The 19,040-nt window shown below is 35.5% G+C and overlaps 1 protein-coding gene across 3 annotated transcripts in view; it reads left to right on the forward strand.

Annotated features, from left to right (window-relative positions):
- Window positions 1-19,040, forward strand: part of Arid5b (AT-rich interaction domain 5B) — a 174,825-nt gene that overhangs the window by 23,243 nt on the left and 132,542 nt on the right. For all 3 annotated transcript variants that reach the window (XM_074078952.1, XM_074078953.1, XM_074078954.1), the window contains one exon: window positions 6,660-6,885. In XM_074078952.1, the coding sequence (XP_073935053.1) occupies window positions 6,660-6,885 (226 nt within the window). The remainder of the gene's footprint in view (window positions 1-6,659; window positions 6,886-19,040) is intronic.

A 19,040-nucleotide genomic window follows, 5' to 3' on the forward strand; every position in this document is an offset into this window, starting at 1 on the left:
TTGTTAGGGACCAGGTTCCTTCTATCTGTTCCTCATTTTTGTGGTCCAAAGCCATATTCATTCCATTTGAGGGCATGACCTGGAAGGTGCACATTTCACTAATACATACCATGGGTCATAACTTGGTCACAAGGCTGTATCTAGCTGTAAAGGAAGCCAAGAAATGGTGTTTTAAGTCTGTACACAGCAAGTTAGCAGTTTATCACTACAGAAGAAAGGAAGAATAGATCTTGGGAAAAGTTAGCCAAAGCTGGAGAATGTTAAATTCCTCTTAGGCCAAGTAAGTATTTTTTTTTTACAAATAGCCAAATGGTCTGTACAGTTACACAGAGTTTGCATTGACCCTGAGATGATCTAAATTGGTAAAAGGGACTGGGGTCTGGATGAAACAAACTTTGGAAGGTAGTTAGGGGCTTTAGAGGTGAGCATGAGACTCTCCACGAAGAATGATTTCTTCAAGGAGAGCTACATAGAGGAAGATGATCTAGACCTAGAGTTCATCTCAGTGTATATGAGTCACACATTTTTCCTGTTGGAGATGAAATAAGAAAGAAGACAAATTGAACAAAGCAAAGAAATGTGAAAGTGGTAGATGGTAAGTCAGTGTTCTCCAGGATCTCCTGCACATCTGAGCATCTTTTGAGAAAAGGCATTGATTCCCTTTGTTTTGGGCTATCTTTTCAAACACATTTGTATACTGAACAGCTTTGGAAGACAAAAACACTGTCTTGCTCCAGAACATAGAGCAAGTACCTATTATCTGGTCTTTAAGATTTGGGTTCCCTAAGCTCAAGGCTCTTCTCCTGTAATGCACATCAACGTATAAGCAGCCATCATCTATCTACCTTTGTGTCTTCTTTTAGGAACTGGGTATTAGAGAACCAGTACAAATGGTGGTACACTGGTCATTTATATTACTATGAGTAATAAACCCTCCTTTTTCTCTACCCAATTTGCATGGCCTCTACCAGCTCTCATAAAAACTGCAGCAGGTGAACTTGTAAGTTTGCTAGTTAGTAGAGTGAAATCACAGACCCTTCTCAGCTCTTAATAGGAGGGAGAATTTCAAGTCAAACACTACAAAGGAAAATAAGTCTTGGTTTAATCATGCAATATAGTCAGTGGTTAGCAGGGGTTCTTAAACTTTTATGGATTCAGAACACTTTATACTAAAGTTACGGAGGATTCAATAAATTTTTATTTATGTGAGTTATCTATTAGTATTTACTGTAGTAGAAATTAAAACTGAGAAAGTATTCATTTAAAATAAGCGTATGACATTCACATCTTAAAAAGTGAACCTTGTCATTACCTTAAACAAAACTAAGTCAAAATGGATCATGCTTCTAAATGTAAAAGTATAAAACTTCTGCATGAAAACACAGAAAGTGTTTGTGACTTGGGATTAGGCAGAGTCCATATATAAAAGCAAAAAAACACATATATAAAAGAAAAAAGTTGACTAAAAGGTCTTAATCAAATTGAAAACTTTTGTTTTGTGAAAGACACTGTTACAAGAATGCTACAAAGTAGGAGGATGAATTTTCAAGCCACATATCTGACAAGACTTGAATCCAGAAATTATAAGAACTCTTAAAACTCAACAGTAAGAAAACAAATAACCCAGTTTTTAAAACCGGCAAAAGATTTAAACACACAATTTATCAGAAAATATATACAGATGGCAAATTTGCACCTAATAATGCACCTTGGCATTATTGGTCGTTAGGGAAATTAAAACTAACAACATGATTAGCGTTTACTATGTATACATTAGAATGGCAACTGTTAAATAACAGTGCCAGTATCAAGTGATAACAGTGACAATATCAAGTGTTGGCAAGGATAAGGAGCAACTGAAACTCTGGCACCTTGTTGTTGGGAATATAAAATGGTACAGCCACTCCAGGAAAAAAAGTTGAACAGTTTCTATAGCATTGACTACACACCTAGCATGTGACTCAGCAGTCCTTCTTGGTGTTTAGAGAATTAAAAATGCATGTTCACACAGAAAAACTTGTTCATCGGAGTTTATAGCAGTTTGTTTGTAATCACCAAAATTGAGACAGACCAGATGTTCAGAATCATTGAAGGATAAACAAAGTATTATAGCCATCCAGACTTTGAAATACTCCTTAGCAGTAAAAAGCAACAAAACTGTTGATACATGTTATGCCCAGTGCAAGAAGCTGTTGCAAAAGGTTTCATACAGCATGATTCAATACAGCAGGAGCAAAGCAGTTGTGGGAAGTTGGTGGGGGCTGAGAGAGAGAGTGATGATTAAGAAATAATATGAGGGGCTTTAGCCAGTGAAAGACTGGTCTGTGTCTGATGATTATGGTCATAGTGGATATATGAATCTGTCTTCACATTCTATCACGGAAATGTACCAGGCATGGTGGTGCATGCCTGTAATCACAACACCTGGGAGGCTGAAGCAGGGGGATTGTGACTTCGAGAGCCTGGGCTACATAGTGAGACACCTTCCTCAAAAAATTCTGTTAATCTTAAATAAATAATGTAACAAACATATTTTTTGAGAAACAGTTCATGGAACTGTATACCAAAACTGACATGTTACTGTAAGTTAATTTTTTTAATAAAATAAAAATAACAGCATAAAAACATTATGATATGTAACACTTTTTATGAATATTAACTATATTCTCAAAACCAAAATCATTAATGAAAACAGTGGCATACTTGCATAGTTTTTGCACATTTCTTTACAGTCTAACTTAATAGAGAGTTGGAGTCTCATATCTGCTTCTGCATTTGCTCTGTTGTGATATCACATTATAGTCTCTGGAAAACCCCTCTATACACTTGAAAGAGAATGACAATGAAAAAATAAAAGCCAGTAACATATTAGTAAGATTGTCATCACTGTTTGAACTCGTGGACCACTTGAAGTGGCCTCAGGAATTTCCCAGGGTTCCTGAACTGTACTTTGAGAATCACTGATACAATGCATTACCCAATTTTCAGTCACTGTCATAGTAACTTGACCATTTTTTGTTCCACAGCCACGTTTTCTGTGTTTACTTATGACTTTGTCCAACTGATTCATTTATAAATTTTTTTCTGTATCTCTTGAAAATACAAAAGTAGTACCATTTTCCCATAAACAGAATGACCACATAAATAAACATAAATAAGCAACAAGAAAGTTAAGATACATACACACACACACACACACACACACACACACACACACTATAATTTGCCTGTGAACAATCTAAACTAATCTCTTCATGACACACTTTGGAAAACAACAATGTAGAAAAGTAATGACAGATAGCTAACTCTGATACATTACTTCATTTGTGTTAACCTGTTGAATCCTGGCAATTATTATAAGAGGTAGTTCATATCATTATCCTCTTTTGTTTTTCTTTTTACAAACATAAAATAAGTTGAAGCACGAGGATGCTGCCCAGTGGTTCTGTGGGATACAAATTCCAGTGCTGGGATTTGAACCCTGCACTCTGGCTGCAGAGTTCTAAGATACTGGGTTAGCAGATAGAAAACCTGGATTCTCATCAAACTTCTGCCATAAGTACCCCTATGACATGTCACTGAATCTCAATGCCCTTGTCAATAACACAAGAGAGGTGCTATAAATTGAAACATCTGGTGCCTATGCAGGGGCCAAGGCTGGTCACAGAAAAGTGGACTGAATATAGTGTAGTAGAGAGTGGTGGGGAGTTCACATTTTGTCTAAAAAAAGCTTCTGCTACTCAGTTTCAAGTGGTTTTTGTTGTTGGTTTTGGTTGTTCCTCTTTTTCTTTTTCTTTTATAAGAGAAGATTGAAGTCTGGTTATTTTTGTATAAAATTTCCAATTTTTACAACACTCAGAGGGGCAAGCCATCACATGGCTGGTTTGTGACTTCTTGACTAGATTATCTCCTCTGAGTTAGAGGGTTTATGACTAAATGAACAATTTTTGTACAGTGGTAGAAACAAAATCCAAATTACAGAAATACTGTAAAACAATGATGAAAGGGGATAAGGACTTAGTGTCTTAACATAGCCTACATAAATATTGATCAAAAGCTGGGTTAATTGAAAAGTCAAGGTACATTAATAGAATAACAAAGTGTATTTCTTTGTGTTCCTTTTGTGCTGTATTAAAGTAAATCAGCAATATTTATCCAGTGCTAATTCTCCGTTTGCCAAGACCCAATGTAATCTTATTGAAATTCTTTTCTTAGACATACAGACTTGCCCAAGAATGCTATGTATTAGGAATTTTGGTCAGCACTTGCTCAGAATAGTAAATACAAACATGATTTATGCCATTGTGTGTACAAAGTAATGTTTCCTGAGACATTTTCTATATATATGTTGGCTATTTTTTGGGGGGAGGGGTGGTTTGGTTTGTTGTTTCCCCTTCTTCTGCTTATCAGATTTCCTTTTAAATCCTGGTGTTTGACAATGTTCCAGGACCAATTTCTCTCCAAATCCACAGCAAAATGTATTGGTGGTTTCACAATTAATCCCAACTCACATTTTTGGTTTACATGTTTAAATGAGTTCTTGCATTTGTTTCTCTCTCTCTCTCTCTCTCTCTCTCTCTCTCTCTGTGTGTGTGTGTGTGTGTGTGTGTGTGTGTGTGTGTGTTTCAGAGAGAAGAGAAGCAAGGACAAAATCTATAGACTGAATCTTGAACGATGAGTTTATTCATCAATTACATCAGAAGGATTGTATTTTCTCTTGGTTAATAAACTATTTGTTTGGCAGATGTTGTAAGCCAGCCAGAGCTAGTCATACCATTTCTTGGAAAAGATCTGAAGCAACTGGTAATTGAAATGATAATCATTTGATCATACAGCTATTTGAAAATAACACTCATCTCCAAACTTGTCTATTCTAGGAAACTTTATTTGGTCAAAATGTTGCCAAATTCCATCTTTACTAACGTTGAGACCCATATACCATGTTACTTTATTATTTTCTAGTATATTCTAAACTGGATTTCTGGTATGCCCTGTCCAGAAGCTGCTCCCATATGCTTTGAAACAATACCCAGCCTGAATTTTTATTCTGACATTTAATAATCACCATGTAATAGCTATAAAATGCATGACAACTACAGATCTTTTATTTCAAGAGGATGGTGTGGTGAGTCTGGGTGAAATCATCCCTTGAAATGGTACTTTGTAATATGCCCCATTGTTTATAAAGTGTTGAAATTTTTTCTTGAGCAGAGGATGAAAACACATTTTCCACTGTGTTTCTCCTTTACTGGAAGATCATACTTGATCATGATAAGGATTCCATTACCAAAGTTTTAATTTTCATTTTTGATAGAGTATTTGTTATGTTGCTGCTACCTAACAAATTTTCTTCTTAGAAGCAGCTTGGAACTGGCTGAGGAAAGCTGAAATTTTAGATCCTACCTTAAAAACAAAACAAAACAAAACTAAGTCCAGGGCTTCTTGTATGAAAATTATCTTAATAAACTCTTTTTTGTTTGAATTGGAAGATTGTGTGGGAGGAGGGGTGTGAGCTTCATGTGTGTAGGTGGGGGAAAGAGGAAGGAGTCATGTTAAGTAGCAAAATTGGCCAAAATCAGTTGTTGGATTCCTTTTGTTTAATAGCTTAGGGACATCTTCCTGTTGTTGTTTTGTCAAAAATATTTCAAAGATTTTCTAAGCTTAGGGGTTTTCACAGCTAAGCTTTCTTTAGAAATGTGAAGTAAAAGAAATGAAAGAAGTCAGTTCAAGTTAAAATGTCAAATGCTTCAAATAATTTAACTTAAAACCCAGTGAGATGATCTTCGTAAACCTTTGTCCAAAGAATCTTTTTGTGAAGGGACCCTCCCTCTGTTCCACATTCAGATATCTATTAAATATCTCCCTGGATTAGTTCTGAGACAGAAAATTTGGTTGTTTCCTGGAAGCAATTAGAGATGCTTAAAATTCAAATTTATGATCCATAGGAGGAACTTAAGTTTCAACTAGTTTTCTTAGTTTCAAAGACTTTCTCCTCACTCACACTCTCACCCCCTACCCCATATGTATTAAAAGAAAAAACTAGCTCATTTCTCAACTTACAAAGTTTTTGAGAAACATGAGAATGTGAAAGTTTCTTTCAGTGGGAAGCGCATAACATTTATGAAGTATTTCTTTTGGGATTACATCACAGTTTTATTTAATTTTTAGGACAAAAGTTAAATTCAATATTTGTATATAAGCCAAGGGAAAATGTACCATAAACATAGGAATTTTGGGGTGAGTCAGAGTTCCAAGAATCCTAGATTTACTTAGGCCATTTATATGGAGACAGGCTAATCATTAGTCATCTAGCCTCGCTTATTACATCGCAATTAATTGTATCTAGAAATTAGCTTTTGCCCAAATGGTTAGATAGGTTAGAGTATGGTTTGCAACCAGCATTAAAGATTACTGTCAGAATTATTGCCCTATTTTTGGATACTTTCTAACTGTATAACAAATATGTCCTATAAATTATTCTTTAACTAACTTGCAGTGAAATGAAGTGAGTTATTGGAGATTTTCTGACCCTTATAGCCACAGACTGTCTGCTTCTAAGGTCAACCCACTCACATGGCATTTCTGCTGGGCTTTACTGAGAATGTATTATTTATCTCCAACCCATAAATAACATTTTTTGTTCATCCCACCTTTTGTAGGATGAAGTCATTGCTGTTTCTGAAAAGGTGATTGTGAAACTTGAAGACCTGGTTAAGTGGGTACATTCTGATTTCTCCAAGTGGAGATGTGGCCTTCGAGCTGGGCCAGTGAAAACTGAAGCTTTGGGAAGAAACGGACAGAAGGAAGCTCTGCTGAAGTACAGGCAGTCAACTCTCAACAGTGGACTCAACTTCAAAGATGTTCTCAAGGAAAAGGCTGACCTTGGTAAATATAATTTGTGCTTCTATATCCAATGTGTGGGCGTATGTAGTAACCCACTTCTGTTGCAGATTTTTCTGGAAACCCTGTCATTCATATATTTATATGAAATTATGTAAGGATTATATATTATATAAGGTATAATTATTTATAAGAAATTATATATTTGTATTATATATTTATATATAATTGTCCTCCTCTCAAAGGTGCCTAAGAATATGGATGAAGAGATGCCTGGGTGGGAAAAAAATAGATATTACCTGTTGGATTCACAGGGCCTTCAGTGTGATCCAACCCAGCAGAATCCTGTGCTGGGTGATCTGACATAGGCCTTAAACAACTTTCAGTGTGTTGTCAAGATATAAGACTTAATTAGGGCAACTAAAGTTGAATTAACAAAGAGTTTAAATATTTGCTCTAAGTAGACAGCACGACATCTGTTAACACCAAGCCAGAATTTCACGTTTTACATTGGGTAGAAAGCAAGGCAAGGAAGAGGGATGAGTCACTTAATGTGAAGCAAGAGAAGCTGGCAGCAGGGGAACTACAGGTTGGCAGCTATGGCATAGATTTCTAGGGCTTTTAGCATTCAGTGGTCATCATTGACTATATGGTTTTTTCCTTTCCTTCCTCCCCTCTCCCACTGTAAATTGAAAGAACTTGGGTTGTAGTATTACCCATTCTTGGGCTTTGGCTATTCTGATTAGTGTTTGAATACTAACTCTGACACTTAACTGTGAGGCATTAGGCAGATCATTTAACCTTTAAACCTCAGTTTCCACTTGTGAAAAATAGGGTCATGATAAAATAGCATCTAGCCTCATGATAGTAGCCAGGAGGGGCTCCGAAACTAATTCTGTTGCTTTAACATTTCTCCAGTGATTTTTGTGTCCTTTCCTTGTTCTTCTCCTTTTGTTTCTATCCCCCTGTGGCCTTGCCTGACTTACTCTTCTAGCATTGCTCAAGACCAAAGTTGTTGACCTCTGATTTAGACAAGTTATTTCCTCTTTAGGCAAAGAGGAACTTCACTTTTAACTTATTAAGGCATCTTTTTCTTTCATTCTAACACAATGCTGATTTTCATAGCCCTATTTTATGCCTTAATGTGACAACTTCCTGTTTTTTTAAACCTAGAACATAACTATTACAAGAAACCTAGACGATTTATTTTAATTGGCATAAAGAGACTGAATAACACCAGTGACTGACTGTGTCTTTCATGTGATTCTGGTTTGTGATGAGCTGTACTGTGTTTTGGGAATAGCATTAATATTTTCTTGCAATTTAACAGTCAACAGTTTCCTGGCTTCTTTTGGTAGATGTCAGACAGTAATATTTTGGACATGCCAGCCTGATTGTCATATGCACAATTAGAGAAAATTATTAAACTAGTGGTTTTCCTTCTAAAGCCAAGGAATTTTTTAATAGTCTCCTTATATATACTGCTGCACACCCCAATTTTGTGAACACACAATGACTACATTTATGACGTGTGAAAATACTGAATAATACATTGCATTGGTTGTATGGCTTTCCTAATGTATGTGCTCAGTTGTGTTACCGTTGTCTTATGTTTTCCTTAACAATTAAACCCTTTCTTTGTTTGATTTTTTTTTGAGTTATGGAATATACTGTTACTAATAAAAAATTAAACAGGAAATCCACAGGGGACAAAAGGATGTGTGGATGGTTAAGCTTGATGTCACACATATAAACAAGAGTATTTATAGCTGTGTTGTTTTGTATTTCAAATGGGTAGTTTATTAATGAGGACAAAAAGAAATCCAATTTCTTAATTTCATCAAAAGACTAAGAGATTTTGATCTTCTTGGATGCTAAAAGATATCTATAACTTACCTTTTTGCAATTGATTCCAGAAAACAAATGCGCTTATAATGAATATTTGAAGTATGCAGAAGTGGCTTGCCTAGAAAAATCTTGATTAGTGATTTTTAAGTCTAGTTTCTCATTAGATTTACTAGGGGAATTTACAAAACAATACTGATTACCAAAAGTCCAGCTTCCCCAGAGTCTTCTCTGTGGGACCAAGGCAAGGGCAAAGAATATCTACTGATAAAAACTTCTTGGGTGATTGGGACTTTTTTCTATTTTTGGTTTTATTTGGAAGACATCTTTACCATTAGTGCTGAGGAAGGAAAAATAATCAACAGGAGACTTGACTAGGAGGCTCTTCTTGGGCAAGAAACACACTATGTACCTTTTTCTCTTTTTTTAAATGTAAAATACCCCTTTAAGGATAGAATTGAGAGCCTCGAAATTCTACTCAGTTGGTATGAAGTGTGGGGAATTTGAGACAAATAGCTTTTGTAATTGGAATGCTCACCATGTTGTAATAATGTGGAAAGAGAAACAAAAACTTTCCTTAATGTAATGAGTTTCTATTATCTGTTTGATCTAAGGTTGGAAAATCCACATTGTCAGGATTTACATTGGGAGACAGGGGTGTCATTTGCTGTGCATGGATCCTGTCCCAGCAACTTTCTGTTCAGCCTCTTCCTTTCTCTGTGTATAACATCAAGATATTTGTTGTCTGTACTTTTCTTTCTACACAGTGGTTTTCTTATCTCTCTTTCTCTTGGTCACACTGAAACCACCTCCAATACCACATTGTTAATGGAAGTTCACACACTTATTAGGTTTTTCCTTCTGTAGAACCCTTCCAACTCTTCATTGTTCTTACCAAAGAAAGATGAACTGTGAGATTACTTAAGACCCTCCTCTTCCCCCCTCTCCCCCCGCCATGGAAGTAAGCAAAGAATGGAAAGATCTCACCTTTCTATAAAGTAAAACTTCAACATGCTATTTTTTTAAACTGACTTATTTCACTCTGCTTGAAAAAACTCACTAATAATGCAAGAATTAGATTGACTCTTAGAGATTGGATTTTAAAATATAAAAGCCAAAAGCTAATTAAAGAACTCTTCTGGCTGTGTTTGGGCAGAATAAATTCCCTTTAATCCCAGTTTGTGTCACCTCCTGTCTGTAAATAATATAAATAAATAAATAAATAATTTTTCAAAAAGAAACCAAGAATGTTCTCACAAAAGTGTGTCTGCCAATAAATTTGTACTCCACAAAGAAGAACTCTGCCCCAAATGGCAACTTCCAATAACTACTCTGATTCAAATCACAACTCTTTCCTCTCTGTGCAGTAGCACATTTGGATAATATTTGAGGATATCCTGTTTGTTTTTTAACAATATCTAGAGTTTTCATTTAATACTCTAAATGACTGCTGACTAAAACTGCAGGTTGGAATAGTGGAAAACTAATAATCTTAAAAACGCTTCTGAGATGTGACGAAGTACGTTCATTGTCTCCCTCCCTCTCTGCTCTTATTAAGAAAGTTCCATATGAAACCATGCAAATTGTGACTTCTTTGGGTGAGATGTTTTACCTTCCTTCAGACTGTTTCATAATGAAGTTTATTTTAAAGATGAAGAAAAATAACCGTGTTAAAATAGAAGGGTTAAGGACTGTATTATTCATAAGCATAATGAACACAAGAACCTGTTTTTCCAGAAGAATCGGGTTGATTAAATCATTCACTACACAAGCCTCTAGTTATTTATTTTTGTCTTTAGAATCACAGTACTTAGCTTTTGTAATAAAGTGAACTTGATACCCATATTTGATATGGCAGTTGGAAGTAGTCAAATGAAGAATTATTTCATTTTACAAAATTTTTAGCAACTAAGGAATATAATCATTATCAGTTAAACATGGCAAACTTGCATTTTTTTATTCCTTGGGCTATACTTTGAAAAAAATCAAATTATTTTCTATAACACTGCTTCTTACAGAGTTCCTTTAAGTGAAGTATGAAAGCTGCAGTGTAAGCTTTATTGGCCTATAAATATGTCATTATGTTCGGACCACATTTATATGCTTTGGATTGTTGTTTAAGCCAAGAAAATGTGTCTCTACAGGTTGGCTTTTTATTGAAACCCTTTGAGGCATACAACAAAATGCATTTTAGGCCAAGGTTATTAAAACAGCATTTTCATTTTTTTGCAGCATACTCATTGTCAATTATGCTGCCACAAACTGTCTGTGGATGGGCAGTTATGAATGGTTTCATCTTCAATGTGTCTTTAGAAAAAGAAATAAAAAGAGAGGAGTCTACACTGAAATCAAGAAGAGAGACTCAAGAGTTCCAGGGGAGGGAGGGATCTGCTTGAATTTAATAATAAACTTTCCCTAGCCCAATTCCTGTTTCTAAATCCTATCAAACAGAAAAAGTGCTTTCCTCTCTCCCTTCTGTTGCTGGGACTTTCCCTGTGCTTTTGGGAATAGACAACACAGTGGTGTTGAAAGAGCAGTGGAGGGATGTCAAGAGAATCTTTGGCCCTACCCATAGATCTGTCGCTCCCTGGATAAAGTCACTGTATATTTACACTTTCAGGTTCTTTAGTGCATGAAGTGGGCAATAATATGTACCTTGCCTTATGTCACTGGATTTTGAGGACATTAACTGAGAGTGAGTAGTTAATATTTGTGGGAGCATTTTTGATATTGAAGTCTAAGGTGGTATTTTCATTATATTATTATTATTAAAAGTATCGCAATAGAAGACAATTATTAAAGTCCTTCAAGTTCCTGTTATCTATCTAATGTATTATATGTAACTAATATATTATTTACATATTTTCAAGTAATGTATGATATATAACATTCTGTAGTATATAATTGATTATTTTATATATTTATATACATATTTATATTATATATTATATAACTTTTCTCCTAAAAACTCTATCAAAATAAGCTGATTCATATGTGGTCAGTTGTGTAAGTGACTTCTCAAGTACTCTTCATTAAAAATTGACTGTAGTCTTTGCTTAGAAATTCTTGAGGCTGTGTATCTCAAATGGTTGTTTGAGGTCACTTCTGAGTTAGACATGTCAAGCAGCTTTTTGGGGTGTGGCCAAGGAAAGATTCTCACCCTTCCTTGAACAAAACAGTATAAATGTTTCTAATAAGTGTGTTAAGATCCTGAAACATTAAAGAATTTAGTAGGATTGGAAACTGCTTCAACAATCCTTTCTTTCTTTCTTTCCTTCCTTCCCTCTTAAGTATAGTAAAGAGGTTTTTTTAAGCTTGGCATGGTTATACATGACTATAATCCCAGCACTCAGGAGGCTGAGGCAGGAAGATTATAAATTCAAGGCCAACTTAACCTACCTAAGATCCTGACTCAGAAAACAAACAGAGTCTTTTAAAAGTATTTACTGTTTATATTTTATCTTTAGTTGCTGAACTAACTAAACCATTTTCTTAACACTGAAACTTGAGAAGTTTCTTAGATGGTATATTGTTTGCAGCATTCAATTCATGAATATTTTGAGACATCCCTACAGAACAGCCTCCTCACTAAAACAAATTTATCCTCTATAATATTGTTAAGTTCAAAATTGAAAACAATTACATGTGGGGCTTATCAAAATTTTGTAAAGATGCTTTCCAAAGAACTTTCTCACAAGGTCCTCTGACAATATTTTGGTATTTATTATGATTCTTTAAAGCACAATTAACATTGGAGAAGTATGTTGTCCAGGTGCCGACATGGCACTTCAAGAGGTGACTCAGGCCATTGTGAAGTGACAACGAAGAGCATCTTAAACAGGAAAAAGTACACACTTCCAAAAATCTGCACCTGAAACATTTCAAATTTTTATAACTCCTTAGTAGCAGGGTATTTTCTAAGAACCTGGGAACCAATAGGCTTATAACTCATAAGAAATAATTCATTTTTACTTGAAAGTAAAGATTCGGCTTGGCCATTTAGTCAAATAGTTGAACATTGACCCGAAATAATGGTAGAACAAACCAGTAAAAGTGTCCCAAATAAGACATATTCATTTATGTTGTCTGCCCTTCACTATTCCTGCTACAAAGGAAGTCTTTGCAAAATATAACCCTGTCTGAACCAATCAGCAGTTGGTCATCGGCATTACTTTCCAGATATACTACCCATTTCTCCTGAAGGCTCGTTCCAGGTTGAAACCCTTTTATTTGGAATTTCTGTGAATCTGATGATTTTTCATTATTTATGGCAACAAAGAATTCTTTTTAGAATTCTAGGTTCATTTCCTCTTTTGATGACTGACTGCAGATAGACAATCAACTGATAAGTTATTTGTAGAATTTAGGAATCTATTCTTACTTTTAGAAGTAGAACGTGATAATGGAGCATTTAGAGCTGTATGTAGGTCAAGGTTATCAGTATAGAATTTAATGCATTGATAAGGAAAGAAACTCATGTTTTGGAGCTCTTCATAGAGTTACCAAGCTGGAAGTTCCCCAGGGACATTACTCCAGTTGATATTTCCTCCCTCTTTTCCTTAAAATGGTCTTCAGTTCTGTATTTGGCTTAACAATTCCAAATGTGAAAATTTTCAACTGTTCCCCAGAATGTGGTTTCAAAATCCCTCTATCATCCTGGTTCCTCATCTTAAGATATACTTTGGAAGATTTTACTGCACCAGTTTCCTTATTTATATTGTAGGGTCTCAGCTTTGTAAGAATCCTAGAACCAGAATAGGAGTAGCTTCCAGAGGAACCAGAGGTCACGGTATCCCCATCTTACATGATCAGAGCTCTAAGGAGCTGGCTTGACACATCCTTCAGATATGATGTGATACTAGCAAGCCTATTGACTCTTTCTTAGCACTGTATGGCAGAAAGGGGCAAATGTTATTTCACCACTATACCCCTTGAAGTTTAATTATCTGTTTTTGGTTTGCATTTTTGGTTTTTTGTTTGTTTTTTGCACAGCATTATTAAGTATAGACTATTATCTAGTGAACATCATTATTAATTAATATGACAGCCATCATGACTCAATATCAGTGCTGCTGTGCCTTTTAAACTCTGTAGTCTCTGTAATTGTATGATGCAGCATTTAAGGGTCAACTTGTGCAAATTGGTTTTTGCCTCAATAAAGATCCATGGTTGAGGAACAAGCTTGATGTCAAACTTGTTTAACCTACTCCAGCCAAACAAGGTGAAGATTGACAAGTCTGCACCACCTTCCCAAATGTGGTAGTTAAATCTGTACTTGAGCTGTTATTTTTTTTTTAAGTTTTTTTTTCTAGTGCTTTGTCTTGGATCAGGTACTTTATGGTCATTTCTATGATAAGACCATGACAGAGAAAGCAATCAACTCATACTTTTATTTTAGCTTCATTAATGAGAAATCTTAATTTCACACTGAACTGTCTATGGTAATATCCATCTTATGAGAAGGTAATCAATGATGAAAGAATGAATTCGGTTGTGATAGAATTCCCTTGCTATGGATGTCTTCAGTCTTTTGCTTTGTATCTTGGGTCTACTGGGAGAAAGACTTGGCTTCATACAAGCTCAGAAATTTCTGGACAAATCCCCAAATTTGGAGCAATGATTGGACTTGCCTTTGATGACAGGAATGGGTCTACTGTAAAGAATAAGTCCAGTTGGCCCACCATGATCTGTTAAATGTCTCTTGCAAAGGGCAACACTGACTGTTCAGTGTGCATCTTAATGAGATTTGACTCAACTGTTCCCCTTTCAGTTGGAGTGCCTGATATTTTTCTCCTTTTATTATAACAAAAACAAATGTTTTTGTTCACTTTCTGCCTCATTTCTAGCCACTGAATGCTTACTGAAGATAGGCCATTATTATAGCTGTTGTCATGCTAGCATCCATCACCTTGGAACGCACGGCACATACATCCTACATGTGAACTGATGTGGCTTTTCCAGAGGGTTTTGTGAGCAGATATTTGATTTGAGCATTTAGTCTTAATACTCTTTAGTATTGACACCAATTCCCCTGAACAGCTAGTTTATCTTTTACAGTACTTTAAATGTGAGGTTTTATTGCAAAACATTAATTTCCCTAAATGTCAAAGACTCAATCCTCTTCTCTCTTCCAATATTATGTGTTTTAAGTCTGTAGTTTTACAGGTCACTGCAGAGGAAAGCTGAGGTTTGGACTTTTTGCCCATTTCAATAAATATATTTATTTAGGACAGACTGGAATAATAGTGGGTTTTCAAAGGTTTGACAAAGTGCTTCATGCACAGTAGGGGCTAAGAAAGTATTGCTGCCTGTTTGGGTTTTCCTAGCTACCTAGCTCTGTGTGTTTTCATTTGGTATGCTGGCATGAAGTGATATTCTTCCCTAAAATTCCCGGGCTCTGCCTTGCCAGGAGCCCTCTTCCTTTGGATCACCTTCCTTGCATTTAAAAGTTTTAATAATTTCTACTATTTTTTCTACTTCTTACCTACTCAAAATACTGACTTTTGACTTAAAGAAACCCTCCCCCACCACACACTTTCTTTGATAATTCTCTGCCTACTGAATAAGATTACAAATGCCGTAGACAAGCATCCAGTGATCTGTGTAGTCAGTCCCAGCCACCATTTATTTTCTTTTTTATTAATAACTTTCATTGTTGTTACTTTTCTTCCTACCAAGATGATATTCATTTTGGAAATGTAGGCAATAGAGAAAAACAAAAAGCAAAATGATATAAGTTGCTTTTTTTTCCCCCTGCCTAGAAGTAAGTGCCGTTGGCATTGATACATGTGCCAGTGTGTATGTAGGCAAGAGTTCATATTCATACACTTTTTCCCCATAAAAATAAAATCTGGTTGGGAACCTGCTCCCATACCTAATTTTGTATGGATGTATTATGTTATGCCTCTAAGTTGTAAAACACTTTTTTTCTGGCTGCAGAATGTTTCACTATTGAGGTGTTTCATACTTGAACCAATTATTGTTGGACTTTTCAGTTGCTTCTGATTTCCACAAAGTCTGTGAAATTCTGGTAGCTGTAAATACATCCATGACTATTTCTTTATATGTTTGTAGGTGGAGGGATTACTAGCTCAAAGTGCACACAAAATTTGGAGACAGGCTATCCATCCTTATCCCCTGTCTCTTCTGTAAACTTTCTGTCTTAACCTAACTAGTCTGCCTGCTTAGTATTCTTTTTCTTTACCCATATACACCCACTGCCCTGCCTTCCAAACTCTCCCAGTGTGCTTTGAGTGGCTCAACTGATTCCACTCTTGGAATGCCCCTTCAAGGACTCTTACCTGTGGGAATTCTCCCTTTCCCTTAAGTCTCAGTTTAAGCTCCTGAATCCTTTCTTAGCCATGAAGCTCACAGGATTTATCCGGCTTTATTGAGCACTTATCTTATCATATGCAATGTTTCTACCACCTTGTTACTGCTATACTACTCTGTAACTACCAATACATACAGTATCTTTTTTTTTTTGATGTCTTAGTCTTATCTTCCCTGTAACAATCTTAGCTCTATAGTGTTGGTTCTCTAACTTCAAAGCTATACCTAGTAGACTAAGTAAACATGTGGCTTTTATGATCAGCCTTCTCTGAATTTTCTCACATTCTCTGTTCTTAATTTATTTGAGACACCTATGTGCATTGATGGTTGCTATGTTACTTCCTTTAGAGTACTTCCTAAGACATCTTCTAGTGGAGGGGTTGTCTCACTGGTATCTGGTGGGAAAAGTCACGTACTTGGGGTATTTGGTTGCCAGCTATGCTTAGCCTAATTAGTAGTCAAGTATCTGTCACTCATTCTGAAAAACTTTTTGGAGACATCGTTTTAAACATGCTTGAAGCTAGCTTGCTAGGCTGAGGATTGGTGTTGCTATAGAGGGGTGTGTGTGTGTGTGTGTGTGTGTGTGTGTGTGTGTGTGTACACATTTTATACATTAATACTGGCACTTGTTAATGTCTCTTTTCCTCAAGGGAATCTTTTTTCATCTTTCAGGATCATAGTAGAAGAGTAAACAAATCCAGACTGGACTTGTCCCACCTAATCTTTTTTTATTATTGACTTATTTGTAGTCTGTCTTTTTCTTAAGGTGACAGGTTGTTAAGGAGATGGTTTCAGCTCCACATCTCATGCTTTTTTTTCCAGGCAATTGTGCTGTTGTAATCCTTGCCTCCATTAAATGATTGCTTGCTAATAATGGTGGAAGATATTCTCCACCTTCCAACTACCATTCTACTTCTCTGGTTCACAAAGAAAGTATTTTATTAGGCCCTGCCAAAACAAAGCTTCATGCCTGGCCTATTCTCTCAATAAGAAATAAAACATTGTTTGCATAGTGGTTCTGATAATAAGGCAGAGTTCAAAGCATGATGAAACATATACTTTTCAAGCAGAGGAAAACCTATAGTTACCTGGATAATTACTTATCATGTGACAACTGTGTGTGTGTAGAAATACAAGCTTTTCACATGTGCAGCTTCTGTGTGGGTTTCATTTCATTCATTTATTCTTTCTTTTTTTTTTTTAAATTGAGAATGTTCATTTAGTTCCCATTGTTTTGTTTAAGTGTTTTCAAGTGAAGATTTGAAAGAATGAGCAAATATGGAAGCTCCCATTTGAAGGGAGCTTCTTTTTGACAACTGTTTTAGGCCTCACTAATCATTTTATTATAGTACAAAGATGACAGGCTTTAAAAGAAGACAGACCTGGATTCAAATCCTTGTTCCATAAAATATGTGATTTGAATGCTTTAATTCTGCTTTGATAGTTGATCTGTAAAACACACTTAGCAATATGTGTCTCACAGGAAAGGAGAGGTTAAATTTGATCATATGTGGTGGACATGAAGCACCCAGTGGGAGCACTTAGTCAACAATTTTAGTTTCCTTTTGCTTTCTTTTAGAACAGTAAACCTATAACGCTGCTTTCTTCTATCAAACTGTAATGCAGATAGTTACAAATAAAAAGAATACCAAAATACAGATAATAGTAGTATGTGATTTCTATTTAATTCATAAGCATAAGTTACCTATTATGAAGTATTGAATAATTCAGGATTAAATAAGTCACATTCTCAGTTCTCTAGACATCCAGAACACCTCCAGGGCTATTTTAAAGTGCTGTTAATGTGATTTTAAATCTTGTCTGCTAGAATTTACCTAAGTATATATGGTCTTGCAAGCCATCTGCTTTTTACTTACTCTGATCACTCTTAGATCATAATTAACAGCTGATCATAGTTGGTTAGAAATCTTTGTGCCAGAAATTCTGAGTGCACTTCAGAGGATCACATGTAAAACGTGTGTTACTGGCCTTCTCTGTTGCTTCTTTGACAATGAACTTGAAGTTCTTCCAGTTTACTGGACATGTATGGGTAGGTAATGTGAATATGCTGTGTGTTTGTGAGATGGGGTGGTTCAGACTTATCCTTGAGATGCTTAATTTTTCCAAAAGAAACCAAACCACACTGATGTGGCCATGCTTTTTGTGTTATTTCCTTTTGATGTTATAAGCAAGAATTCTCTATCTACGTTAGAATAGCTTGCACTATGCTGCAATAATAAACATCTCCAAAACCTTAATGGCCCATTTCTTGTTTAGGTACAGCTCATTTTAGTGTGCAGAATTCTACAGAAGAGACTTTTCCTTCTGTGATAGCTCTGCATTGGACCTACATGCCAACACCTGTTTCTATCCTCATGTAAAAAGAAGAGAAGAGTTGAGTACTGTTAATTAAATGTTTGTACTCACCAATAACATGCAGTAACATGCATCACTCCTACCGACATTTCATCAATCAATTAAACGGTTAATTTCATGGCCATGTCTTACTTCAAGGAGGCAGGAATATGTAATCCTGCAGCATTCTTGGAAGGAGGGGGGAATTTGATGTTAATATTAGCAATAACTGACACATGCATTTAGGATAATTATGAATATCATAGGGTCATAAAGTCTTAGAGATCAAATGAACCACAGATAATCTAGTTATAAGATTTCAATTATGACATCTTTCCTGCATTTACAGTCTTAAATGTCCTCTGCAGAAATCCTGACTTTTTTTTAACTTTAAATGATTGGGAATTCATTACTTCATGAGAAAGTCTTATTCTATCTTTGATCCATCATTTCATTAGATATTTTTACTTTTGATAAATTTGAATGCATAGTTTATATTATAAGCCATTGTATTCACAAATACAAATTCATTGTATTTTTGTTCCTCATTCTATTCTTACAGTAATACACATACAAATCAAAGTTTCCTTGCTGTTAATAACATTTCAAATATTTGAAAATATTTGGGAGGCCTTTTCACTACTCTGTCTCCATTCCCAACTTTTCCT

This window comes from Castor canadensis, chromosome 7, assembly GCF_047511655.1.
Source record: "Castor canadensis chromosome 7, mCasCan1.hap1v2, whole genome shotgun sequence".
NCBI classification, from domain to species: domain Eukaryota; kingdom Metazoa; phylum Chordata; class Mammalia; order Rodentia; family Castoridae; genus Castor; species Castor canadensis.